The sequence below is a fragment of the Neofelis nebulosa genome, chromosome 2 (assembly GCF_028018385.1).
Source record: "Neofelis nebulosa isolate mNeoNeb1 chromosome 2, mNeoNeb1.pri, whole genome shotgun sequence".
NCBI classification, from domain to species: Eukaryota; Metazoa; Chordata; class Mammalia; order Carnivora; family Felidae; genus Neofelis; species Neofelis nebulosa.
In genome coordinates, this window is record NC_080783.1 from 221957558 (window position 1) to 221983961 (window position 26404).

Here is a 26404-nt window from a genome sequence, read left to right on the forward strand (position 1 = left end):
AAGTTGCCTGGCATCCATGGTAAGTCTTCCATCCTGGCATGGCATCTGCGTGTGGGGGAAGGGTCCCACCTCACCCTGTCCCCCTCCCCAGCCTGGAATCAGGGGAGAGGCCAAGCTCCAGCCCCACAGGTGGCCGTCTTGGCCAGCGGTGAACAGGAGTGGAGGTGAGCAGCAGGGCCTGAGGGAGGGACCCAAGGAAAGGCGTGTGAGTGCCTCCCTGGGGGCCTGTCAGGGCACATCAGAGGCTGTGGGCATGTTTCTGCCTGCCTGGCCTTTGTCTCTGAGGAGGGAGCCCAGGCCAGGAGCCCTGGCGGTTGGCAGGGGAGGAAAGGTGCTGGGGCAGGGGTTGTTGCCAGCAGGCAGGGCTGGGCGTCCCCTTAAGTTGCTGGGTGAACAGGGTGGAGAAGTGGCCCTCAGCCTGGCTGGGAGGCAGCACTGCTAACCCCCACAGCTGCAGCTGCAGCCCTCCAGCTTCTGGAAGCAGAGCCTCCCCCCGCCCCCCCCCCACCCCCCCGCCCCCCCCCCCACCCCCCGCCTCCACACTTCCAGGAGATTCAGGAGAGGGCCTCCAGGGCGTGGCTTGCCCAGGAACTGCATGGAGGGGATATCCAGCTGGAGTACAGGCCCCCAAGGAGGACTCCCTCTAGGGGTAACTGGGAGCTGAACTCTTCAGAAGGCTAAGTGGTAGCCCGGTCCCCTGGGGAGATGGGGTGGGGGTGGGGGGGTGCGGCAGTTCATATTGGCCTGGGGACATATGGGCTGGAGCTGGCCAGGGGCCTCCAGTATCCGTGAAGGATTCCTGTTCTTCTCAGATGGACTCCGGGAGTTCCCGGCCGGGGGAGCAGAACCCGACCGAGGCAGGGGCAGAGCGGGAACTGCGGTGGGTGGAGCTGAGCTCAGAGGAGGCCCTGGGAGCCCAGACAGAGGGGCCCAGCGCCCCACAAGCCTGGGGGCGCCTGCTGCAAGCCGTGTGGAGGGGTCACCCGGGCCTGGTGACAAAGCTGCTGCGTCAAGGGGCCAGTGTGGAGGAGAGGTGAGCCCTGGGGCCGCGCCGAGAATCTTTACCGGGGTGGAGGAGGTGGCAGGGGCCCCTTCACTGAGCGAGGGAGGCGGGGCGGCAAGGGCGCCTCTACCCGCAGGCCCGCCCTGGTCCACGCCACCCTCGCCGCCCGCAGGGACCCCGCAGGCAGGACCCCGCTCCACCTGGCCGTGCTGCGCGGCCACGTGCCCCTGGTGCGCCTGCTGCTGCAGCGCGGGGCCGCCGTGGGAGCCGCCGACCGCGCGGGGCGCACCCCGCTGCACGAGGCCGCCTGGCACGGCCACTCGCGGGTGGCCGAGCTGCTGCTGCAGCGCGGGGCCCCGGCCGCGGCGCGCTCGCGGGCCGGCCTCACGCCGCTGCACTGGGCCGCCGCGCTGGGCCGGACGCTGCTGGCCCGGCGCCTGTTGGGCGCGCCGGGCCCGGGCCCCGCGGCGGCGGACGCGCGCGGCTGGACGGCGGCGCACTGGGCGGCCGCGGGCGGCCGGCTGCCGGTGCTGGAGCTGCTGCTGGCGGCGGGCGGCGCGGGCCGGGACGGCGCCCTGCTCGTGGCGGCCGCGGCCGGGCGCGGGGCGGCGCTGCGCCTGCTCCTGGCGCGCGGGGCCCGGGTGGACGCCCGGGACGGCGCGGGGGCCACAGCGCTCGGCATCGCGGCGAGCCTGGGCCGCACGCAGGTACGTTCCGGCCCGGCTGCGGGGAGGGCGCGGACAAGCGGGGCCCCCCGGACAGACCGAGCGAGACTGGAGGGCGGGAGGGGCGGCGGGGAGGGGCTGCCGGGGCCCTGAAGGCAGCATTGACTGCGTGTCTCTCGGAAGCCCGGGGAGGACGCCTGGGGGAGGGGGGGGGGGCTGGGAGGGCATTCGGACTTTATTCTGGTGACCGGCAGCAACGAGTATGTATTGAGCACCAGGAGTGTGCTTGAGTCCAGCGGGTCCCTAGGCAGCGGGGAGGGGGGGCAGCAGGCTGCTTAGTCTTGGGTTTTGGCTGAGGAGTTCCAAGTGGATGTGTTGGAGTAGAGCCCCTTCAGACCGGCAGAGGTGCTGGCTCATTCTTACCAAGCGGGGAAGCGGCATTGAGAAAGAGGCTGCTAGGTCGGGGAGGCCAGATGAGGTGTGGGTCAGACAAAAGCTGTGTGGCCCCAGCCCCTCACCTGCCTGGGCCAGTCCCTGTCCTCTCCTTCCCTCCTCTTCCAGGACATGGAGGTGCTGCTTGACCGTGGGGCAGATCCCAGCCTCAAGGACAGGCACAGTCGCTCTGCACTCCACAGGGCTGCTGCTGGTGGACACCTGCCCGCTGTCCAGCTGCTAGCGGCCTGGGGAGCGGAGCTGGATGCTGGAGACTCACTGGGCCTCACACCGCTGCACCATGCCGCTCGGGGAGGCCATGCAGAGGTTGCCAGCCACCTCCTAGACAGGGGAGCGCAGGTCAATGCTGCTGGGTGGCTCCACAAGACCCCCCTTCACCTTGCCATGGAGCACGGCCACGGCCCCACCGCAGAGCTCCTGCTGAGCCGAGGGGCTAGCCCCACCTTGAGGACACAGTGGGGTGAGGTGGTCCGGGACCTGGTGTCCGAGGGGGCCTGCCCCAGGCGCTGCTCACCCTTTGCAGAGAGTAGGAGTGGGAGGGGCACATAGCCCCAGAGGCCCTGAGCTGGGCAGAAGGCTCCAGGCTCCCACAGCCTTCCGAGTGTGCCAGGCTCCTCTCTTCTGGGCCGAGACTGCCTGCCTGGACAGAGGGGAGGACAGCTGAGAGGTTCCTGGAAGAGAAGGGGGGCAGTGGCTTGAGCTCCGGTAATGGGCCCGGGGACTGCCCCACTGCCCCCTAGGGGGGCACATCACCCCTGCAGCACTCGTTAGCAGAGAGACTGAGTTGTGGCGACAGATTTGACTAAAACCTGACAGTGTCCCCTGGGTCCATCATGGGGTTGTCACTCTCAGCTGCTCTGTACATGGGGATTATCTTCCTGTGTTTTGTTAGATCCGATATTTGTCTGTTGGCACCCATGTATTACAAGGCCGAACCAATGGCCCCAGCTGTTTCCATCTCTCCTGTGATCGAGCCTGTACTCAGAACTGCTGTCCTCTCTCCACACTCAGTTGATATTCCCCCTGTCCTAAATTATCTAGGGTCAGGTACCTGTCAACTAGGGACAGGCCCCATGCACCAACGACCACTGGGATTATCCAACCAGTCAATTCTAAACTGCTTTCCTTGCCCTGCCTTGCCTTTCCTGTGGGAACCCCAATAAGGGCTCTGGCCGGAGCTTTCCCCTTGCTCCCGCTTTTGCCTCCAGAGGACACTGGTGCCTCTCCCTGCGGCCCTGTAGGGCATGGTGTGCCCTCTTCTCTCAGGAAATGCAGGTAATAAGAAATGTACTTTCAATGGCATCAGCCTCTCCCTGTCATCACTCAGCCGTCTCCATAAATTAAAACTCCCGCGGTACGATTGAAACAGAGAGACGCTTGTCTCTGACTGTCCACCTCTGTATCCTCATAGAAAAATCACCACCGTTGTTCGATTTAAAACTATAATTTTTCTGAGAGAACATCTTTTTCAAAAAAAATCTTTTTTTAATGTTTTACTTTTGAGAGAGCGAGCGCACAAGCTGGGGAGGGGCACAGAGGGAGACAGAATCTGAAGCAGTCTCCAGGCTCCAAGCTGTCAGCACAGAGCCTGACGTGGGGCTTGAACCCACGAACCATGAGATCATGACCTGAGCTGAAGTCAGATGCTTAACCGACTGAGCCACCCAGGCGCCCTGAGAGAACAGCTTCATAGGACACATTTCATTTTTGAAAAGTGAGAGTTGTGCCAAATTAGTGCCCCTGCCATGGAAGTGTTTGGATTTACATCTAGGGCAACAGGAAGCCTTGAGGGAATTTGTGTGAATACGATGTGGTCTGATCTGATCTGCTCAGGAGCCTGCCATGTACCGAGTGGATTGTATCTGGGGAAGGAAGGTACAGGGAAACCAGTGAGATGGTGGCATGTTAGCGGGGGTGGGATAAGCCTCAAAATCAGACTGATTCTGTGGGAAGAGCCCCCTGGACTTGCTGGCAGGTTGGACATGGGGGGCCAGGGAGACGGAAATAACAATGACTCCTAGTGAGACCTAGGCCTGGGGTGGAGGGTGGGTGCTGGACTTTTTACTACATGAGGAGGGCAGACACCCAGGAGATGAGAAGGGGGGGAAGGTGGGGGCTGGAGGGACGTCTTCAGGATCCTCAGTGAAGATGGTTTTCAAAGGGCAGGATGGCCCTACACCCGGCTGGCCGGCACAGCCTGTGGGCTCTACCTTCAGAGCACACTGGGCACTCAACTGCCTCTAACCTCCTCCACTGTGTCTACCGCGGCCAAGCCACCATCAGCCTCGGCTGGAATGTCGTGTTGCCCCAGGCAGGCCAGCTTCGAGCCTAACTGCTCTCCCTGCTTGAGCCCTTGTCTCCCTGCAGTCTGTTTGCAAAACGGCAGCTCTAAGATTATTTAATAAGTTGGATGATGCCCGTAATGACTTCCCCTTTCACGAGTGTGAAAAACAAATGTGTCATATTGACGTGTTCAGATGCCCTAGTAACCTCACCCAGCTCACATACTCTCTCTACAATGTGATTTCCGTGTTTCTCCCACGAAAATTAGTAACAGAAAACCTCACTAAAATGTAGTTAGGAGGTTCGGTCAGGGAGCTCTCACCTCCCACTCCTCATCAACTGCTGACCGAACAAGAAGAGAGGGACTCTGCAGGTGGATGCTACTTCATGACCCCAGCTGAAGAAAAAAAGATTTTCTCATCTCCCCAGCAACAGCTCAGCCAAGGAGAAGCCATTATACTTCAAACTCTCAGTTTACTCCGGTGGACTTTTTGTTTGCAACAGTTCCTCCAACTGCCACTTTCCTCTAGAAACCAGTCGCGTGTGGTTGTCGCTCCAGATTTTCCAGTAGTTTGCCTGTCCCGGATTGTAATTTTCTTCTATTCTCAAATAAACCTATTTTTTTTTTTTTTTTTTTTTTTTGCTGGTAAAACAACTGACCATTTTATTTTTAATATTAACACTACCATCCAGAGTTGGAGTCAGTGGGGCGCCTGGGTGGCGCAGTCGGTTAAGCGTCCGACTTCAGCCAGGTCACGATCTCGCGGTCCGTGAGTTCGAGCCCCGCGTCAGGCTCTGGGCTGATGGCTCGGAGCCTGGAGCCTGTTTCCGATTCTGTGTCTCCCTCTCTCTCTGCCCCTCCCCCGTTCATGCTCTGTCTCTCTCTGTCCCAAAAATAAATAAAAAATGTTGAAAAAAAAAAAAAAAAAACAGAGTTGGAGTCAGTGCCTCTGCCCCTTGACGTTGAGTGAACTTTTGTGACTATTCAAGCTGCCAGAGTACTGCTGAAATGATGCTGTGTGGCCCTACAGGGTGGGCCAAGAAGGCGGTAAGGCATCCGCACCACCTTGCGCTTCAGCCACCATGCGGGGAATGACTGCCCTGAAGCCACCATGCTGTGAGGGATCCCAAATGCAGCATGGTAGCCAGAACATCAAAGTCCTTACATGACCAAGGTCCTACACATCCTCACCAACTTCCATCTCCTGCCTCTGATTTGCTCACTTTGATTCAGGGCTCCCTGGGATTCTCATTTGCCCCACCCCCAGCACATTGGTTGTTGGTTTTTTTTTTTTTTTTTTAAGTTTTAATTTAATCTCTACATCCAACGTGGGGCCCAGCCCAAACTCCTGACCATGAGATCAAGAGTCACATGTTCCACCAACTGAGCCAGCCAAGCACTCCCAACGTTTTTGCTGTTGTTGACCTTACCAGGTGCTCTCCTGCCTCTAGTCCTTTACACCTGCTGGCTCCTCTGCCTGGCATACTCTTCCCACAGATACCTGCTTGGCTCAATCAGTCACTTCCTTCTGAACACTACTCTCTCACTGCACCCTCTAACACTATTTAAATTTGCCCCTCCCAAAGGGGAAAGCTCTTCTCTAAGTAGAGTGCCAATAACTATAGGAAGAACGATGGGGTCAGAAAATTAACAATGAATGCTCCAACGAATGAATGCAAATTAAAACGTTTTTAAATGTTTATTTATTTTTGAGAGACAGCGCACAAGCAGGGGAGGGGCAGAGAGGCAGAGAGAGAACCCAAGCAGGTTCCAGGCTCTGAGCTGTCAGCACAGAGCCCAACTCGAACTCACAAGCCGCAAGATCGTGACCTGAGCCGAAGTCAGCTGCTTAACTGACTGAGCCACCCAGGCACCCCAGGAGTTATTCTTCCCAGGAAGAATAATCTTAAAATGGAAAAAACTGTGGTTAAGCAACTGACTTTGGCTCTGGTCATGATCTCACGGTTCATGGGTTAGAGCCTTGCTTCCGGCTCTGTGCTGACAGCTCAGAGCCTGGAGCCTGCTTCGGATTCTGTGTGTCCCTCTGCCCCTCCCCTGCTCGCTCTCTCTCTCTCTCTCTCAAAAACAAACATTAAAAAATTTTTTTAAGTTACAAAGAAACTGCATGCTCCCATTCTGCCCCCCCCACTTCATTATTTTTCAAATTAATGGTAATATAGTGGTAAAATATACATAAAATTTACCATTTCGTCTCAACTTTAGTATATGTACTGCTGAAGTGAGCACCCATTTTGACCATTTTAAAGTGGACAATTCCGTGGTGTTTAGCATCTTTACAGCATTACGCAACCGTCACCAGTATCCAGTTGCAGAACATTTCATCATCCCAAAAGGAAAACGTGCCCACGGGCGGCCACTCCCCATCTCCACCCCCCCACTCCACCCTCCCACCTTTCCGCTTATTCTGGGCATTTCCTACGAGTGGAACCATTAATGTTTCCGTTCTCCACCGCCCCTTCCGCGTCCCACGCGCTGCCCTGTAAAGACTGGGAGCCCCACCCGCTCGGTGGCAGCCAGCCCCCGCGGAGGGCGCTCCACAGCAGCCCGTCCGAGCCCCCAGCGACGCGAACTGTCACGCACGGGAACGCGCACAAGACTCGGCCCGTGGGTGAGGGCTCTGGGAGCACTCGCGGCGCCCCGGAAGTCCCCGCCGGGCCGCCGACCCGGAAGCGCTCGGGCGCGGCCACCGCTTCCGCCGAGGGCGGTGCGGCGCGTGCGCGGCGGGGCGCGGGCGCCGGCCGGTGGGTGCCATGGTCTTCCTCGGCGCGCCGCTGTGGCTGCGGAGCCGCCTCACTGACCGCTACTGGCGGGTCCGGGAGGTGCTGCAGCACGCGCGGGTGAGTCGGCCGCGCACGCCCCGCGTCCGCCGCGTCTCCTCCCGGCCCGGGGCGCGCTGACCAGCCTCCTTTTGCGTTTCTTCACCCAGCACTTTCGGGGAAGGAAGAATCGGTGCTACCGGCTGGCGGTCAGAGCGGTGACCAGAGCGTTTGTGAAATGCACGAAAGCGCGAAGACTGAAGAAGCGGAACATGAGGACAGTAAGCGCGGGCCCGGGGAGGCTAGGCTTGGTCGGCCCCTCCCTCCCTCCCTCCCTCCCAACCCTTCCTCGTGGCGCCAGGAGAGCCGCGGTCGCTGCAGGGAGGAGGCTGGACTCTCCGCCGTCTGAGAGCCATTTCGAACCCAGCGAGACAGGCCTCTGGGTCCTGACCCTCTCCGCCCGCCACCCCCCATCCCGCCTTAGGGGATGGCTTCTCCGCCCTCAGTACCACCGCCGGTCTCCTCGTTTCTGTTTCTCTCACTTCAGATCTTTTTTTTAATGTTTATTTTTGAGACAGAGACAGAGTGTGAGCAGGGAAGGGTCAGAGACAGGGGGAGACAACAGAATCCGAAGCAGGCTCCAGGCTCTGAGCTGTCAGCACAAAGCCCGACGCGGGGCTCGAACTCGGAACCGGGAGATCATGACCTGAGCCCAAGTCGGAAGCTTAACCGACTGGGCCCCCCAGGCGGTCCCGTTTCTCTCACTCCACGTCCGAAACCCGGCAAATTCTGGCCGCCCCACGGACCGAATCTGGGATGTCCGGGAGCTCACCTTCTCCCCACCCACTCCCGCTTGGGCCCGTGTCAGAGCCTCCTTGCCCTTCTCCCTCCTTCCACCAGCCACCATTGTAGTCTCTACTGCTCCCATCTCGCCTCTGCTTAAAACCCTGTGGTGGCTTCTCGCCACACCCCTAACGAAAGTCGCCCCCAGGCCGACTTGGTTACTGAGACCTTGTCCCTGGCCACCCCGTGTGGCTCACCTGCCCCAGGGCCACTCTTGGCTTCCCATGCGCATCTGGAGGCGGCCAAGCCTGCTTCCTCACAGGCTGTTTGCACTTATGGTTGGTTTCTTCTGCGTCCTGGGTCCCGCTTCACTGCCTGCGGTGGGCGTCCCTAAATCTCGTGCACTTAGCATCCAATATACCACAAATTTGACTTGATTGGTTATTGCTCCCAGGCCCCAAATGTAAGTATTAGGAGCGAGCTTTGTGTTCTTTTGAATTCTGTAACCTCCCGCCTAGATCACTAACACTTTGCAAATATTGCCTGAATAAGGGAGAGGGGAGAATTCTGACCCTTTAAAATCGGAAATGCCCCATTAACTGTAGGTTAGGATCACAGCATGATAGACTGTCCCTGCACATGATGGCCTGGTGTGCAGGAGTGGCCTCTGCATCCCAGCTCTGTTCTTTGGGTCTTTTATTTTCTCAGAACGGTCAGGTGGTGCTTCCTGTGACCTTGCGGGCATCTGGTCAGGCCAGATTGCTGCTCATGGGAGCAGAGGTTCTCCTCGTGGGGTGCGGGCCCGGTACCGCCGCAGCCTCACGTAGGAACATGGTAGCAGTGTAGATTCGCAGGCCCCACCGCACCTACTGAATCAGAAACTCTGGAGGTGGGGCCTAGAAAAATGTTTTGTTTTTTTAATTTTTTTTTAACGTTTATTTATTTTTGAGACAGAGAGAGACAGAGCATGAACGGGGGAGGGTCAGAGAGAGGGAGACACAGAATCTGAAACAGGCTCCAGGCTCCGAGCGGTCAGCACAGAGCCCGACGCGGGGCTCGAACTCACGGACCGCGAGATCATGACCTGAGCCGAAGTCGGTCGCTTAACCGACTGAGCCACCCAGGCGCCCCTAGAAAAATGTTTTAATAAACCTCTAATAATTCTGATGCACGTTCAAACTTTAGAACCACTGAAGTAGAAGAAGAAAATGGACTTGAGTACCACCTTAAGATTGAGTAAAGAATGCCTTAAGAATCTAATCCCCCCCTCTTTTTAAGATTAAAAAAATAATAACAAAAGCAAAGGTAAAAAAGGTTTATTTTTAGAGTAATCGGTACACCCAACGTGGGATTAAAACTCACAACCCCAAGGTTGAGAGTTGCATGCTCTACTGAAGGAGCCACCCAGTTGCCCCACAATCCAAGCCCTTGTTTAACAGACCAGGTTTGTTGTTGATGCACAAACTTCCACATCACTCTGACTTACCTTCCAGATCATTCTGAACCTCACCAGCCTTGATTTCCCTGCAGTTTTCAGACCTTTTGCTGTGCCTGGAACCTACCCTGCTGCTCCCTGCCAGGAGGGTCCTCTGTGATGCTTCTCCCTCCCTCCAGCCCTGCCTCCCCCCCAAGACCGTTTTCCATCCCCCTCCGTGAAGCTTTCACCTCAAGTTTTTCATCCCCACCCGGTAGCACTGATCTCAGTGGCTGTTGTAGCTCATTGGTGTGTATCTTTTGTACACTGAGCTGTGTCTGCCACAGAATCTTTTGCTCATTTTTGTCTTCTCGGGGCCTAAAAATGTGTACTGAATTAGTGCTTTATACTGTGGGACTTTCCTATTTATCACTTAGAAGCTTGCATTTGAACGAGGAGCATCAGCCTTTGCTGGCTGACTGTACTACAGCCCAGTGTGCCTGAATAGAAAGCACTGCTTTTCTATTTTAATCTTTTTTAAGTTTACTTATTTTGAGAGAGAGCACAAGCAGGGGAGGGGCAGAGAGAGAGAGAATACCAGGCAGGCCCCTTGCTATCAGTGCAAAGACCGACATGGGGTTTGAACTCATGTACTGGGAGTACTGTGAGATCATGACCTGAGCCCAAACCAAGAGTCTGATGCCTAACTGACTGAGCCCCTCAGGCACCGCAATTTTTCTATTTACTTTTGCAAAAAAAAGTTTACTTTGACTTTTAGTTGACTCAGAACCTTTGCTGGGAGTTGTGGAGGTAATGGACAATAGTTCTTTTTTAAATTTTATCTTATTTTTATTAAAAAAATGTTTTAATGTTTATTATTTTTGAGAAAGAGAGTGCGAGCAGGGGAGGGGCAGAGAGAGAGGGAGACACAGAATCTGAAGCAGGCTCCAGGCTCTGAGCTGTCAGCACAGAGCCCGACACGGAGCTTGAACTCACGAACCATGAGATCATGACCTGCACGGAAGTCAGACACTTAACTGCCTGAGCCACCCACGTGCCACTAGTTCTTTTTTTAATTAAAAAAAAAGTCATTTGAGAGAGAGAGAGAGCGTGCGCACGTGAGTGGGGGAGGGGCAGAGAGAAGGAGACAGAATCCGAAGCAGGCTCTAGACTCTGAGCTGTCAGCACAGAGCCTGATGCAGGACTTGAACCCACAAACCTCAAAATCATGACTAGAGCCGAAGTCAGACACCAAACTGAGCCACCCAGGCGCCCCTGGACAACTAGCTCTTAAGCATCTCGATGTTTTCTTATTTCAGCTTTGGATTAATCGAATTACAGCTGCCTCCCAGGAACATGGCCTGAAGTACCCAGCATTCATTGTCAATTTAATTAAGGTACGGTTGAGGACGTGGTCTGTTGAGATCTACAGAAAGTGGCCCAACTGGTGTGGTCCAGTACAATGGGCAGCAGAGTGTCAGCCCCCTGCCGAGTTCTCAAGTTGGAGTTTTGGCAAGTTTAGGGACTCCTCACGATGGCTTCGTCTCTGCCTGGCTGGTAGCAGAACTGGCAGTAGGGCAAGTGGTACCAGGACATGAGCCCTCATGTTTCCCCATCAAGAGAAGCAGCAGAAAGCTTGGCTTTACTTTAAAGTGTAACTTCAGAGTTTTATACTGAAAGATTTCCGATGAGGAAGCAGATGAATTTGAAACTCCTGGTGTGAAACAGTAGGGTGGTGGTCTTGGGCAGGAGAGATTAAACATGTGTCACAAAATCTTGGTAATTGTTGAATGTAGTGATTATGCTAATCCCTCTCCTTTTGTTTGCATTCGATTTTTTTTTTTAAAGGGGATCGGGTGTTGTGCGTCTAGCGTGTAGCACGCCCTGCCTTTGGTACTTTGCAAGGATCCTCATGCGTGACATCCCCATTTTACTGACAAGGAGCTAAGGCTCAGGACGGACTGTGCCCAAGGCACATAAGGCCCAGGTAGCGGAGGAGCCGCCCCTGCATAGTTGGGTTGATCCGCAGGATTATCCTTTCTTTTGCTCTTCAAGTTCGTCAGTTTTCAGAAGTCACCTGCAGTTTTACCCGATAGGTGGGAATTGAGAATGCCTGGTTTTGTTCCTGACTCCGTGCTCCCATCTCACGTACTTCTCTGTGTCTCATTTCATTGTAGAATGAGAATGATGATATCCTCTTTGAAGCTGACTTAAAGGTCTACCCCGGGCCAGCAGTCATAGCTCTGTCTGGGTGATGGCCGTTGACCCTAAATAAGGTCTTTGTTAGTTTGGTTTCTGTTTTTTAATTTTTGAAAGGGAGTGTGAGCGAAGGAAGGGGCAGAGAAAGAGGGGGACAGAGGATCTGAAGCTAGCCCCTCGCTGACAGCAGTAAGCCCAGTGCAGGGCTAGAACTCACAAACTATGGGATCATGACCTGAGCTGAAGTTGGACGCTCAACTGAGTCACCCAGGTGCCCGCCTAAACAAGGTTCTTAACTCCATGGCTGGCACCAGGACTGGGTGCCAGCATTCTTGTCCACGTACATCACCTCTTGCAGCGACGCCTTCCCCCGTCCTAGTCCACATTTATCCTCCAGCATCCTGCTTTGATAGGATTGGCCCTGTGCTCTCCACCTCCTCAAACAGACCATGTGTCCCAGGACAGAGGCCGCCCTGGAGCCGTGCAGGATGTGCTTAGCAGCAGAGACCATAGGACTCTCAGCTGCATTCAGTCTTGCTGCTTTTCACTGAAACGCACTTCCGATGCTGACACAGGATTTGATTTTCTTCCCAGTGCCAGGTGGAGCTCAACAGGAAAGTGCTTGCGGATCTAGCCATCTATGAACCAAAGACTTTTAAATCTTTGGCTGCTTTGGCCAAAAGGAGGCGACAGGAAGGATTTGCTGCTGCCCTGGGGGATGGGAAAGAGCCCGAAGGCGTATTTTCCAGAGTGGTGCAGGATTGCTGAGCGGGATTCCGACATGCATGCTTTCTGCATGCTCTTTGCAGCGGAGTGTCTTAGGAAAAGGTTTTTCCCCCTGATGATCACCGCAGCTAAAATAGGAGCTAAAAACTACTTGTCAACAGCGTGTGATCAGCAATTATATTAATTTGCATTTTAGTAAAAGGCGTGTAAGGCTCCTTCTTCCCTCATTGAGACTGATAAATAAAGCTTGTGTGGTGTGGTGTTCAGTGTTCTGAGTTGTGTTCTCTGGTATAAGCACACGTGCTATGGGTGCCCTGTGGGAGACTGCCAGGCTGAGGGGTTCAACTGAGCCTGTGCTTCCTCTCGGAGCCTGAGATCTCCTGTGGGTAGTCTGTTCAGAACTCAAGCCTCAAAACCCCACTCTGACCCTGCCCAGGCTTAACCTTGTCTTCTACCCTTCTAGCCCTCCCCTTGCCTTCTGTTTCCAGCAGGGACCATGGTGCTCAGCTCTTGGGCCACCCTGAGTGCCAGTTTCAATTTCCCTGCTTGCTTCCTCACTCTCCAGCCCAGTAAGAGCAGCAAGCTGGGTGGCTCTCCCTAAGCACAAAGTCAAGCCCAGAACAGGTTCCCAACATGCTAGCTACCTTGATGAGGAAGAACTCACCGTAGCTCTAACTCCGCACATCCCTTATGTCCGTCCGCTGCTGACTGCTGCCTTGCAGGTGTATCTGCCTCCCTGCTCGGGCCCAGGTCCCTCCGGTTACCCTCTTGGTGAGCAGATGCCACCCTCAGCCTCTCTTGCGTGTATTTTACATTCCCCTCTTGGCCAGCTCTCGTCTCCACCTCTTGCTTCCTGCCACTGGGTCTACAGTCGGCCCCATCAGGCCTAGGCAGCTCTCACCAAAGCCATCAGGAACCAAAATCCAACAGATAACAGTCAGCACTTGACCCCCAAGGACCACGGACTCCCTCCCCTCTTCCCACGCAGTCTCCCTTTGCCCTCTGCCTCACCCTCCCACAGGCTCCAGCCCAGGGGAGTTCTTCAGGCCCACAGTAGCAGCGGCTGTCTGCATTTACCTGGCAATGTACACCTGCCTACCCAGACCGGGTGCCCACCTTGCCCCCACTCCTAATGTTCCCATGATGAGGCCTCCATCCTTTGCTAGTAGTCCCCTGAAAGTCCTTCCGGGTTCCTGTGGACTCGGCACCCACCTCCAGACCCACAGAGAACCAATCAAGTCCTGACCGCCTACCACTTGGCGATCTCCTGAATCTGTCCACTTTACTTCACCTTAACTACAGGCCAGCATTTCTTCTGGCTTCAGTTACTGTACTGGCCTAACAGGCCCCTCCTCCTGACTCTTGGTGTCTAATGAAGGCCACCAGACCATTTGGAGGTGCGGGGCTGAGTTGTTCACGGTCTCTTGCACCCAGGGTGCTCAATGTGCACTAGTCAGTAAGTGGGTTTTGAATAGACAGCAGGGTGGAGGACACACAGGGCCCTTTGGTGTGTGGGGCTGAGCTGCGTGTGCAGTGAGCTGCTGCGTCAGAGCTGCCTGCCTTTGCTTTTGCATCTCAATAAAGGAGCATGGGTGTGTGGTAAACAGCAGTGGGCTGCCCCCAGCACCCACTCTCCCCCCAGCAACAGGATCCCGGTTTCCCCTCATGTAAGCCTGGGTGCATGGCCTGGCTCTGACCGGCTAGAGCCATCAGCTTTTCCTTCATTTCTGGCCACTACTTAGGGGATGGAAAAATCACCCAGGCAGTGCCAAAGAGAAACAAGCTGTTTCCTGGAGTTTCCAGACAAGAAAAAATTCCTCCTTTCCTGAACAGTGTGAGGACATTCTGGAGCTGCCAACATGAGGTAGGGGTGATGGGGCACTGTAACCACGTTGCCCACGGAGATGAGAAAAAGGCTGGATCTTGGTTGGCACTGTTTGAGTTGCAAAATCAAGTTATCACCAGGGGTGAAAGCCAATGGTGGCCTCTGGGTTTGAGCAGTTTGAGGCGAGGGCAGTGTCTGCACCTGCCCCACCCAGCTGCCCCTCACCCAGGCTTTCCCAGCATCCTCACATGGGTTCTCGCACTAGCCCTGGTAAAAGTTTCGGTACAAATCATTTGTACCGCAGTCACTCCTCTGGTACAGATGCGATAGCAGTACCGCTGTCAGATGACGTTAAAAAAAAGAAAAAGAAAAAAAGATAAAAACCCTGAGAGAGCTAGGAGTAACTGATGAGGAAACGGAGGTTCAGGATCAACAGGGGTTCACAAATGCACAAACCCCTTCGAAGGCTCCCCACCGGAAAATAAAGTCCAAGCTCCCTCCCACCCTCCCGGGGCCATCCACCCTGGCTCTCTCTCCCCCGATCCCGGGAAGAACTCAGGCCTTTTCCCATGCTCCGCAGAAACATCGAATTCAACGTTTATAGTTACTTTTCCCGTGGCCCCCGTTTGGCAGGCAAGAATTTCAGGAATCTGGTGGCAACATCTGCACCCCAAGGATAACGACCACGCCAGCTGTCACGTATCAACTCCGGCAAACCGCACCCCGTGGCTGCGGGCGCGGGCTGGAGACAACTCACCAGCACGCGCACCAATCTTTTCATCCTGTCGACCGGCCACCGGAGGCCTCCGTGGGCCCTGCTCACACGCCCCGGGCAGCCCGGCTCTCGGGACGCAATCCCGGCGGAAAGAAAGCCGCCACGCCCCCGCACGCGCCCTCACGCAAAGGTGCAGCGCCCCGCCGGTCCGGAGCGGGGTCGGCCTACCGCGCGCAGAATCTCTCAGGGTAGGCCGGACCCCGCCCCCCCAAGAAGCCCTGGGGCTGCAGCGGGAGCTCCACGAGCTGCCAAGGCTTTGTGCCGAAGGTTCGGACTCGCCGGGCAGGGCACCGCCCGTACTGCTTCCGGGTCGGGCCGCAGACCCTCGTCTCACCCGAGCGCCGCGGGGTCCCCTGGGTAACGAGCCCGCCCCCGCCCTCGCGGGGTTCCGGCGTCGACGTCTGTCGCGACGCTGACGGGTAGATTACTCAGCCAATCGCGGCAAGGCGGCGCCGGGCCGCCCGCCGAGCGAACCAATGGCACGCGGGGGGGGCGTGGCAGTCGTGGCCGTGGATCGTCGCGAGGAGCCGCCCTGCCGGGAAGGAGCCCGAAGGGGAGTCAGCGGCACAAAATGGCGGCGGCGGCGGCGGCCACGGTCGCGGCTGGGACTCCGGGGCCGGCTGCCACCGCGGCAGCGGTCTGCGCCCCGGGGTCGGGGAACGCAGCCCCCGGGTCGCAGGGGATGTTGATCGGGGACCGGCTGTACTCCGGGGTGCTCATCACCTTGGAGAACTGCCTCCTGCCTGACGACAAGCTCCGCTTCACGCCGTCCATGTCGAGTGGCCTCGACACCGACACAGAGACCGACCTCCGCGTGGTGGGCTGCGAGCTCATCCAGGCGGCCGGCATCCTGCTCCGCTTGCCGCAGGTGAGGGCGCGGCCGCGAGCCTCAGGCCGAGGTAACCGCCGCGCCGGCTCCGGGGGAGGCCGTCGGGTCCTTTGTTGGCGGCGGAGCCGGGCCTGGCGCCGACCCCCGGCCCCTCCTCGTCCCCGCCGGGGCCCCGGGCTCCGCGCCGATCCCGGCCCCGCGTCTCAGCGCTGCCGTCCGTCAGGGGCGATGAGGGAGGCGAGGCAGCGGGGCGCGAAGAGCCTGTGTGGACTTGGGACACGGCTTAGTGCCTGCTCCCGTGTCCGTCGCCCGAAACCAGGGGACTGCGCTGCGAAAGCCTTGGGTCGTGGCTTTAGAAGTGAGGGGAACTCTTCTCTTTTCCAGGTGGCCATGGCTACAGGGCAGGTGTTGTTCCAGCGATTTTTTTATACCAAGTCCTTTGTGAAGCATTCCATGGAGGTAAGCGCGCTCCCCCGTGTCTTTCCCGCGGAAATCCACCGAGGGAAAACCTGGGCTGCTGTTGGCGGGTTGCTCAGAGGAGCGAGAACCTGCCTTCTGGCTGGGGTGCTGTACGTGAGGGGTTGGGGAGCCCCCGGGACTCGAGTGGCCTCTTGGAAGCGGCCCTTGCAGGGGGGGTGCCCCCGCTCGCTGCTCTGCCGCGCTGTTGAGGCGGCGGAGAGTCTCGGTGGAAGGAACCCACCTGTGTGTGCGACGCTTGCCTTCCAGCACGTGTCGATGGCTTGTGTTCACCTGGCGTCCAAGATAGAAGAGGCTCCGAGGCGGATACGGGACGTCATCAATGTGTTTCATCGCCTTCGACACCTGAGAGAGAAAAAGTAAGCGTGGGTCTGCTCGTCTTCACCGTTAGGCTGCGCGAAGGTGTCTGGGTGTGGGGTGCTAAGCTGCGCCCGGGGGACAGGGCCTGTGGCCCAGGAGGTCCGCACCAGGTGCTGATTATGAGCGAAGGAGCGGCGGCAAGAAGTGCAGGGCGCTGTGGCTACGGTTGCGGGACCCTGGCCTCCCGGTGTGCCCACGCCAGTCTCTCAAACGCTCTGGAGCTGTGTTCTCCGTCTCCGCAGTGCTGCCCTCACGGGCCGGATGCTGCTTTGTCGCGAGGACCGTCCTGTGGGTGGCAGGGTGTTTAGCAGCATCCCCGACCTCTCAGTCGTGACGGCCAAACCGGGTCTCCTGACCTGGCCCCGGGACAGCAGAATTGCCCCCCGGTTGAGCACCACCGCCCGGACGACCCAGACTGTGCTCCTCAGGCTGACGCAAGTCCGTTGGAAAGCGCAGCCGCTGGCTGTTTAAACGGTCTGCGTCTGTGGTTGTCGGTTTTCCATTTCGCCTACAACGCACGACACTTGCGTCCTGAGCCGGGTGACGTGCTTGTGTGATGAGGTCTCGAGATCTTCCGCTCAGTGCTCGTTGTGCGTCTTGGGCTGGTCGTGTGTAAGCAAAAGAGTACGTTTAGCGCCGGGGTTTGTGGAAGACCCTCTGCTTGTGTTAAAGGAGCCGAAGCGAGCTTCCTAGGCCACGTGTAGGGTGTGGCATGTGTAGTGGACTTTCACCGGTTGGCGGTCATCGGGGTTCGAGGGACTGTTCGCTTTGAGCCTTACGTGGACATGTGCTTTGTCTGTGTAGGAAGCCTGTGCCTCTGCTGTTGGACCAAGATTACGTTAACTTAAAGAATCAGATTATAAAGGCAGAAAGACGAGTTCTCAAAGAGCTGGGTTTCTGTGTCCACGTGAAGCACCCTCACAAGGTGGGTATGTGGCCCTGCTGCCACGTGAGCCCACCTGAGCCACTGCTCCGTTCTCACCAAGGTCGAAAACTCTGAAGAGGACTAAATGTATCCCTGATGTGGTTTTCCAGTTTCTATCCAAAACGTCAGAACAGTTACTTGTTAGTCTTCTCATACCGTTAACTTTAGTGGTACGTGTTTGAGAGTTCTGGAAATGGCGTTAAGTTTGAGTTTTCACAGAGAGCGATGAACTTGTAAAAATGGAATCTGTCAGTTTGTGTTTTTCTTTCCCAACAACTAATTTTCTGAAGTTGCTTTAGCGATAAGCTTATTTCCTCTCTTGGGGACATTGGAAGGGTTCTGAACCCTCTGTTTGGAAATGAGCTAAAGCAACGCTGTGGCGCATGTCCGCCGAGGAGCGTGGCCGCCATACGGCACCAGGGGAACTTTTATGTGACACGCACCCAAATTTCTTTAAAAAAAAAAAAAAAAGACTGCAATTTGCATCTTTGCTTTTATTCCCTTTTTTTTGGGTGCATGCCTTCGTATCTTCTCTCTCTTGCTTGTTTGACTTTCTGGCATTCATTCAAATTCTTGATAAGTTACCGTAGCTTTTAGAACTGTTTTTTCACACCGTGTCTTGTGTAAGTCGGTGACTAGGGTGCAGAGATGTTTAGAACAAGCTGATCTCACTGGTGGAAACTATGTCGAAGATGAGAATGAGAATCAGCCTTGTGATGGCCATGAAAAATGAGGCCGCCTCTGCTGTGGGAGCAGCCCGGTCCTCACGTGCTTTTGTGCTGCCTGGGTTCGACAGCAGGTAGCGGGGCCTGTCAGCAAAAACTCCCCTCCAGCCAAACTGTGCACCGGGCATTTGACCAGGAGCCACCCCTGGGATCTAGCGTGAGGCTCGTGTTTGCTGCACGGACGCTCTCAAGATCTGGATTCTGGCTTCTCAGCGTTCTTGGTAATAACTGCCTGACCTGTATCTTCCAGATAATCGTTATGTACCTTCAGGTGTTAGAGTGTGAGCGTAACCAGCACCTGGTCCAGACCTCATGGTGAGTTTACTTTCCTTGTTTTATGAGACCAGCAAGGGCAGTGCAGGAGTATGTTGATTTGAGGCACTTGGGCAGTGGGTAGTCGGTCCCATGACTTGATTGTGGGCTGGAGTTGTCTGAGTGCCCAGTGTTCCTGCTGTGTAAATTCCCGTCAGCCTCCCCAATATATCAGGCACTGGTGTAACGGTAAGGCGGCCCGTACCCTCCCCCGACCCTCCGGGACAGCGCTTACTGGGCTTCCCTTTGGGGGCAGTTGACTTGGCACGTCACGATCTTTCCCACGTCGGTGCCAACGTCGATGTAGTGGTCCTATATCTCCTGTGAAATTGCTTCCAACTGCCTCTCGTTAGAGAGGATCTTATGGGGAGAAAGGGGGTTAGGAGAAAGTTTTTCGGGGGACCGGTTTTAACGATGCATATGTGCTAGAAACGAAGCCCAAAGTAACAGTCAGTGCTGGGTGCTTTGTGAATTTTTTCCACCGAGTTAAGTCTGTAAGGGTCGTATTTTTGCTGCCTGAATTGTCTGGTGCTATGCCATCTCTAATAGAGAACCCATTTTGACTTTTCTTTTCTGTACTCTTTCAATCAAAGGGTAGCCTCTGAGGGTAAGTGACTAAGACTTCTCCTCTACTGTCCAAGCGCTTTGGTGCAGGGACAGCGGCCGTCCTCAGCCAGTCCAGTGCAGGCTCTCCGCCGAAGGCCGGCTCTAGACGGTGGTATGCTCTCGATAGTATAGTGCTGGCCGACTGCTGCTGTGGTTCTCTGCCGGTTGTGCTTCTTGTAATCCTCTGTCGTGCTTTGGTAATTGTATCGATTAGAGTTAACTGTCTTGACTTGAATTTTGTCCCTTTAAAACTGCTGTACTTGTGCAATAAAGATGCAGTACCTTTCTCTTAAAAATTTTTTCTACGGAAAGCCGTAAGAATTGGCTGATGGGAATTCAGACTTCAGAGCGGGATTATGTCATTATTCCTGGAAGTCCTAAAGTTGCTCTTTTCAGCAGCTGAGTATTGACACGTTTTAGTAAAAGGTGTGCATCTTTACGTTATTTCATGGACACTTTTTATATTGTAACTTAGATGTACAATAAGTTAAAATACACGTTTCAGGGACTTCATTTGTTTTGTTTTTAGGATTTAAAAGTTAATAGATTAATGTTCTCACTGTTTGAGTACTGAAAATTTATTAGAACCAAAAACGTTACTGATGGTTATGTTGATGAAGTGTTTGAACTGTTCAGTTGAATTGCTCTGAGACCTACGGCCTTGGTGCCATCACATGGGTTTTTCCTCCATTACCTCTTGGTGCCTGGAGCAAGGGCTTCCAGAGCCAGGGGCCACTAGCTGGCGTTTGTTGACTGTATCACTGAGAAATCGGGAGCGGGTTTGTGTGTCCCCTTCGCCAGGGTTTAGGGCAGAGATATTGGGGGGTGGGGGGGTGGGGGTATCAGTCAAATCCGGCAGCCTGACTTGGCTCCCCTGTGGGTGTGGCCTGATCTTAAGGCTCGCCGTAGTGGGATACGTTAGGAGCAGTAAACGTATGATCTAGTTGACTGTCTTCTCTTGGGATTCATCTGTTGTTTTTGCAGTATTGATGAAATTAATATGAGATCTGATTTTGGTCTATTTTAGAGAAACAGATCTAAAAGAAAATGTTGAAATGTAGCCAATTTTAAAACCCTTAAGGTTATTAAAAATGCAAATGTTTTGTATTTTTATATCTTCTAAAGTACAGTGTTTTTTAAATGTATTGATTCTGATGAAACTTGTAGTGTTTTGTTGCTTTTGTCTGATTTTATGAATGTTCATTTTAAGACTCCTTATTGAAATGGGACAATTTGGAAACGGTTCTTTGATAAGCCTGAGAAGAGGACTTCCCTTTGGGCATTGAGTCTTCCTCTGCATGATGTTCCCATGCACCCAAGGGTGTTTTCCCTTTCCAAGTGGACTCCGTCACGGAACGAGAAGGGCCAGACCCTGAGCGCCTCTTCAAGGAAAAGGGACACGAGAGGACGGACGGCTTGTCTCCGAAGAGCCCTCGCAGGCTGCCTGCTCAGCCCGTTCATTTGAGTTTGCATGTTTCTCTGCACTATGGATTTTGAGCATTTAGATTCCTTTCATCAAGTACATTTCAACCACTACGGTAGACCTTTTTTCTCTGAGGCATTGTGCTTCGCACGAGAGCAGCCAGAAGTTGAGGGAAAAGTAAAGTTAAAGTCGGTTCTCTTTCATAGCAACACGTGTGGTCTGACATTCAGCCAGCTTTTTAGATTTTTTGCCAGTAATTTCCCTGTTTTCCTATCCTGTACTCACAAAACCCAGCTAGAATGTCTCTCCAGGAATCCTGAGCCTCACAGGACTGTGTAGCTCTAAGCCTAGGAGTAGACTGCGTAGAGTAGTGATCTTGTGTAGACGGCGCACACGGGTATCCTGGGGGTTCCCCGGGGCGTTGCAGTTCCTCCTGCCTTTGGTTTTCAGGAATTACATGAACGACAGCCTTCGCACAGACGTCTTCGTGAGGTTCCAGCCTGAGAGCATCGCCTGCGCCTGCATTTATCTTGCTGCCCGGACACTGGAGGTCAGTGTTGTGCCACCGCAGGGGATGCCCGTGTGACTCTTTCTCCAGTCTCCAGTAAACTTCTATGTAGCGTCCTTCAGATTATGCTCATCAGTGCCAACAGAAAGCATGTCTCGGTGACCAGCAGGCTTGTATTTTCTTGCCCTAAGAATCTGATTGGCCATGAAGGGAAGTATTGACAGTGATGCTCTGTGTTTACAGATCCCTTTGCCCAATCGTCCCCATTGGTTTCTTTTGTTTGGAGCAACTGAAGAAGAAATTCAAGAAATCTGCTTAAAAATCCTGCAGCTTTATACCCGGAAAAAGGTTTCTATATTTTTCCATGTAACGTACGCACTTGTGTTTGACTAGAGGTATCTGGTTCTGAGTAAATGGAGTTTGACTCTCATAGGTTGATCTGACACACCTTGAAAGCGAAGTGGAGAAGAGAAGGCACGCCATCGAAGAGGCCAAGGCGCAGGCCAAGGGCTTGCTGCCTGCTGGCACCCAGGTCCTGGACAGCACTTCAGGGTTCTCGCCTGCCCCCAAGCTGGGTGAGTGTTGGGGTGTGTGGCCCTCCTTTCCTCCAGATTTCTTAGAACTGTGTCTGCTGCTGGCCTGAGCGGTCTGTAGGCACCAGGGTCCCCAGCAGATGTTTGGTGATCTTTGAAATGAGAGGGGTGCTCCTAAAGGAGTTTTCGTTGCTTGTATGTTTTCTTTTTAAGATTTAATTTGTTTTATTAAAAGTAATTTTTTAATGTTTACTTTTTATTTTTAGTATTTTTTAAAATGTTTATTATTTTTTGAGAGTGAGAGAGAGCGTGAGCAGGGAAGGGGCAGAGAGAGAGGGAGACATAGCATCCAAAGCAGGCTCCAGACTCCGAGCTGTCAGCACAGAGCCCGATGTGGGGCTTAAACTCATGACCTGAGCCGAAGCTGGACGCTCAACCGACTGAGCCACTCAGGCACCCCTGATTGATTTTTAAATGTTTATTGATACATTTTGAGAGTTCGTGTGTGTGAGCTGGGGAGAGGCAGAGAGAGAGAATCCCAAGCAGACTGGGCTGTCAGTGCAGAGTCCGATGTGGGGCTCAAACTCACAAACTGTGAGATCATAATCTGAGCCAAAATCAAGGGTCAGATGCTTAACCAGCTGAGGCATCCGGGTGCCCCTAAGATTTTATTTTGAAGTAATCTCTACACCCGACGTGGAATTTGAAATTAAAACCCCGAGATCAAGAGCTGCACGTTCCACCAACTAAGCCAGCCAGGCGCCTTTCTTCCTTACTTTTTTTTTTTTTTTTTTAACGTTTATTTATTTTTGAGACAGAGAGACACAGAGCATGAACGGGGGAGGGTCAGAGAGAGGGAGACACAGAATCTGAAACAGGCTCCAGGCTCTGAGCTGTCAGCACAGAGCCCGATGCGGGGCTCGAACTCACGGACCGCGAGATCATGACCTGAGCCGAAGTCGGCCGCTTAACCGACTGAGCCACCCAGGTGCCCCATCTTCCTTACGTTTTTATTAGCAAGAGACGTGGGCAGGCTTTCCAAAATGCATTTGTTTATCCAGCCCACCTAGTTAGCTACTCTGTTGATGAAAACAGCATAAATCTGGAGCAGCAGATTCTGTTGTCGGGGCCTAGAGTTAAGCATGCTGCACATCCCTAGTCCCTGAGGGAAGTCAAGTGAGACAGGTGGCCTTTCTGTATCTTTCAGGTGCGTGTTCAGGTTCTGAGTCCCAGGCCGGGAACAGGGAGTCTCCACAAGTCCCACAGAAGTGGTGTTGTCTTGCTCTGCTAGTGTGCTTCTTGTTAGAACGGTTTTCTGATAAGAAACTTTGTTTTTAAGTTTATTTTTTGAGAGAGGGGCACAGAGACCCACAAGCGTGGGGGAGGGGCAGTGAGACAGGGGGACGGAGGACTCAAAGCAGGCTCCAGGCTCCGAGCTGTCAGCACAGAGGCTGACGTGGGGCTCGAACTCATGACGTGTGAGGTCATGACCTGAGCCAGTCGGACTCTTAACTGACTGAGGCACCCGGGTGCCCCTTAAATTTTTTTTTTATGCTTATTTTTGAGAGAGAGAAAGTGTGAGTGGGGGAGGGGCAGAGAGAGAGGGAGACACAGAATCCGAAGCAGGATCCAGGCTCCAAGCTGACGTCACAGAGCCCGACGCTGGGCTGGAACTCCTGAAGCACGAGATCATGACCTGAGCCGAAGTCTGACGCTTAACCGATCGAGCTCCCCAGGTGCCCCTCTCTGATAAGAAACTTCTTGATTCTTTCTAGCAGAATCCCCCAAAGAAGGTAAAGGAAACAAGCCTTCCCCCCTGTCTGTGAAGAACGCCAAGAGGAAGATGGAGGGCATGAAGAAAGCCAAGGCTGACAGCCCGGTGAACGGGTGAGTACCCAGCAGGCTGTTGGGGTCGGCCGGAAGGACTTCAGGTCTGTAACTGCTCTCCCTGTGTCCCCAGCTTGCCAAAGGGGCGAGGGAGCCGAAGCCGGAGCGGGAGTCGTGAGCAGAGCTACTCGAGGTCCCCGTCACGATCTGCTTCTCCTAAGAGGAGGTATGTGCTGCGCAGGGCCCATCCGGGACCTGCACCTGGCAAGGGGGGCGTTTTCCCCAGGGTGGCTAGAGGGGGTGTGGCTGCCCCTCGGGAAAGTCATTCCTGACCCTGAGGTGGTTGGGGCAAGTGGTCATCTGCTTGGTGGTGGTGTCCTTCCTAACAGAAAAAGTGACAGTGGCTCCACGTCTGGCGGGTCCAAGTCGCAGAGCCGCTCACGGAGCAGGAGTGACTCCCCACCGAGACAGGCGCACAGAGGTGCTCCCTACAAAGGCTCCAAGGTAAGGAGCTATCGGAAGTCTAAGGACTGCAAGTACCCCGCCCAGAAGCCACACAAGTCCCGGAGCCGGAGCTCCTCTCGCTCTCGAAGCCGCTCACGGGAGCGGGCAGATAATTCTGGGAAATACAAGAAGAAAAGTCATTACTATAGAGATCAGCGAAGGGAGCGTTCTCGGTCTTACGAGCGAACAGGCCATCGCTACGAGCGGGATCACCCTGGGCACAGCAGGCATCGGAGGTGAGGCGTGGGGCTCCCAGAGCGCTGCCCTCTGACCCTTGGTGTGTACACCCCGGCGTGACTGGCCCTGTGGTGAGACTCTTTTTGGAAGCGGCTGTTGACTCTGGACCTTGTGATGAGTTTGGAGATGGAATCCAGAGGCCGGCGAGGTGCCCTTTAGGCCGGCCTGGGCACGGCGCACAGCTGTGCCGGCACAGGGCCCACCTCGGCAGCAGCCCCGTGGCCGCTGGATGCGGACGTCCTGGTGGTGTGGCTTGGTGCTAACGACAGGCTGTGTCTTTACTCCCGTACCGATACTGAATTACGTTAAACCAAGAAAATGACTATTAGAATCTTTGCCTATATTAGGTTGTACTTATGTACATATTTTGCAGCGTTTCACAATGAGAAAATGGCCTTAATAGCCCCTTATTCTCTATCCACCTTGTAAATAAACATGTGTTTAATACAAGTTAAAGCTATATATGAAAACTCAGAACTTGAATTCCGTCAGCTTAAAACTTGTGTAGAGAATTCGGATTTTTAAAATGTGAAGGTATTTAGATCTGTGTTGAAAGTCGTATATTTTTATCTGTGCGATGCTGAGTGCAGGCCACCAGCTCCTAAATAGAGAAGTTTCCTATATATGCATTTTACGTGGTTAAATAAACAATTCTCTCTACTCAGGACATTTGGACGCTGAAGAACGTGTAGTTTGTCATTCTGCTTGCTTGTCCCCGTGCACAGCCTGCAGCACTGTCCTCGTGGTGTGTCTGTGCTGCCGGCTCTGATCTCATTCCGGTGTTGCATTTCGTGTTGAGCTCCTGTGCAGCTGGTCTTCCCTGGAAGGCTGGTCATGAACCTGAGCCATCTCTGCTCTGACAAAGGCCGCTTCCTTGGGGGCCAAAAAGGGAAGGTTGGAAAAGAACAAAATGCTTCTGGAGTCCTCTTGGTCTGGAGGTTCAGCGTGTGTGCGTCAGGCTGGTGGCAACCAGGCAGGCACTTGGAGCATTGGACCTGGGGGGTGTCCCGCAGAACAGGGGTTTGGTGAGCGGGGAAGGTCTTGGGGTTGTTTCCCAGTCCTGTCTGAGCTGTAAAGATGGAGGGCTGTTGGGGGCTTGTCCTAGGCTCAGCGTCTTCCCAAACCAGGACCTCCAGGTGGGTGTGAGGCAACTGGACATGGCCATCCTAGTGTCACTGGTCCTGGAGAAAGGTGCCCGCAAGTCAGGCAAGTCCAGGAGCTGTGGAGGTGGCAGGGTCAGCACCTAGGGTCCCGGAGGCTTGCCCTGATGACCAAATCGTGAATGCCTGAGGAGGCCGTGCAGCACTGCGGGTGCGTGGGGGGCATGTCAGTAGACCTTCCTACTTGGGAACCCAAGCGACACCTCTGGCCGCCGCTGTCACGGAACTGGGCCTGTTTCTGCCATCCGCTGGCCTCTCCTCCACTCAGTGCTTCGCCAAGTTGGGGCAGGGGGATGACCTGGCCTGGCCGCTTCCTGCAGAGACCCGCTGGGAGCTCCTTCTGCAGGGGCAAGCTTCGGAGCAGATCCAGGGACTCCGAGGCCCCCCTCTCCTACCTGGCCCCCTGAAGGTTCACTATGGGGATCCTGTCCATCCTTACCAACCTCAGCAAGAACAACGGGGCCCTGGCAGCCCCCTACCCCGAGGCGCGGCGGAACCCAATCCACGGAGGCCGCTTTCGGTTTTCGGCAAGAACTAAAGTTTCTAATTTTTCTTCCCATGGCACAGGAGGGGAGTCGGCTTTCAAAAAGGAAAAAATACGTATCCCCCTAAGCAAAAGGCGTCGTGCTCTCCCGCGTTAGAGGCACGGCCGCCTTCACTGATCCAGTTTCGCGGGCAGAGGAGGCTGCTGGGCCCGCAGCCCCGCGGGAGTCCTGGCGGACCGGGCGCCCCGGCTCTGCCTAGGCTCTGCCCCAGCACCCGGCACGGCGCCCTCTCCCCCTGCGAGACCACTCCCCAGGCCACGGAGGAGGGGCCGGGGCCCTTCGCTTACAACCCCAGTGGGTCACTTCCGTCGTCCCGAGAATTATTTCCGCCGCCGGGCCAACGCCACTTCCGCCCGCCCTCGATGCCGGGCCGCCGGCTCATCCGGAAGTAAAGCGGAAGTAAATCCGGAACTAAAGCGAGGTCGGGACAAGACGGCGCACAGGGCATCCCTTGGGATTGTGGGAAATGTGGTTTTCGGCCAACGTTAGAGAGGGGCGGAGCCTGTGGGCTGTGGGCGGGGCAGGCCAC

The 26404-nt window shown here is 55.0% G+C and overlaps 3 protein-coding genes across 7 annotated transcripts; all 3 read left to right on the top strand.

Annotated features, from left to right (window-relative positions):
* The first annotated feature begins 812 nt into the window (after positions 1-812).
* Positions 813-3581, top strand: ANKRD65 (ankyrin repeat domain 65). The gene is made up of 3 exons (XM_058694225.1): positions 813-880; positions 1002-1710; positions 2230-3581. Exons 1-3 carry the CDS (start codon positions 813-815, stop codon positions 2668-2670), a joined length of 1218 nt encoding a protein of 405 aa, XP_058550208.1. The 3' UTR covers positions 2671-3581.
* A 3525-nt stretch (positions 3582-7106) lies between these two features.
* On the top strand, positions 7107-12570 carry MRPL20 (mitochondrial ribosomal protein L20). The gene is made up of 4 exons (XM_058719462.1): positions 7107-7263; positions 7353-7463; positions 10699-10776; positions 12173-12570. Exons 1-4 carry the CDS (start codon positions 7177-7179, stop codon positions 12344-12346), a joined length of 450 nt encoding a protein of 149 aa, XP_058575445.1. The 5' UTR covers positions 7107-7176; the 3' UTR covers positions 12347-12570.
* Positions 12571-15426: 2856 nt separating this feature from the next.
* On the top strand, positions 15427-24837 carry CCNL2 (cyclin L2). Of its 5 annotated transcripts, none has more exons than XM_058719453.1 (11): positions 15433-15772; positions 16118-16192; positions 16460-16569; positions 17375-17495; positions 18471-18535; positions 21012-21111; positions 21313-21417; positions 21503-21644; positions 23378-23489; positions 23563-23655; positions 23819-24837. In XM_058719453.1, the coding sequence occupies exons 1-11, from the start codon at positions 15476-15478 to the stop codon at positions 24171-24173; spliced, it is 1575 nt and encodes a 524-aa protein (XP_058575436.1). In that variant the 5' UTR covers positions 15433-15475; the 3' UTR covers positions 24174-24837. The 5 variants fall into 5 exon arrangements, 4 of the variants coding, with proteins under 4 accessions (XP_058575439.1, XP_058575436.1, XP_058575437.1 ...); XM_058719454.1 differs by having other exon boundaries at positions 23381-23489; XR_009258503.1 differs by lacking the exons at positions 21012-21111; positions 21313-21417; positions 21503-21644; ... (1 more) ...; positions 23563-23655; positions 23819-24837 and adding exons at positions 19126-19250; positions 20349-20770 and having other exon boundaries at positions 15427-15772.
* Positions 24838-26404: the final 1567 nt, after the last annotated feature.

Coding starts and splice junctions, on each gene's coding strand:
- ANKRD65 (XM_058694225.1), top strand. CDS start 813: ATGGACTCCGGGAGTTCCCGGCCGGGGGAGCAGAACCCGACCGAGGCA. Junction 881..1,001: donor GGGGCAGAGCGGGAACTGCG/GTGGGTGGAGCT, acceptor CTGGTGACAAAG/CTGCTGCGTCAAGGGGCCAG. Junction 1,711..2,229: donor CGAGCCTGGGCCGCACGCAG/GTACGTTCCGGC, acceptor CTCCTCTTCCAG/GACATGGAGGTGCTGCTTGA.
- MRPL20 (XM_058719462.1), top strand. CDS start 7,177: ATGGTCTTCCTCGGCGCGCCGCTGTGGCTGCGGAGCCGCCTCACTGAC. Junction 7,464..10,698: donor AGAAGCGGAACATGAGGACA/GTAAGCGCGGGC, acceptor TTCTTATTTCAG/CTTTGGATTAATCGAATTAC. Junction 10,777..12,172: donor TCATTGTCAATTTAATTAAG/GTACGGTTGAGG, acceptor TTTTCTTCCCAG/TGCCAGGTGGAGCTCAACAG.
- CCNL2 (XM_058719453.1), top strand. CDS start 15,476: ATGGCGGCGGCGGCGGCGGCCACGGTCGCGGCTGGGACTCCGGGGCCG. Junction 16,193..16,459: donor TTGTGAAGCATTCCATGGAG/GTAAGCGCGCTC, acceptor CTTGCCTTCCAG/CACGTGTCGATGGCTTGTGT. Junction 23,490..23,562: donor GCTGACAGCCCGGTGAACGG/GTGAGTACCCAG, acceptor CTGTGTCCCCAG/CTTGCCAAAGGGGCGAGGGA.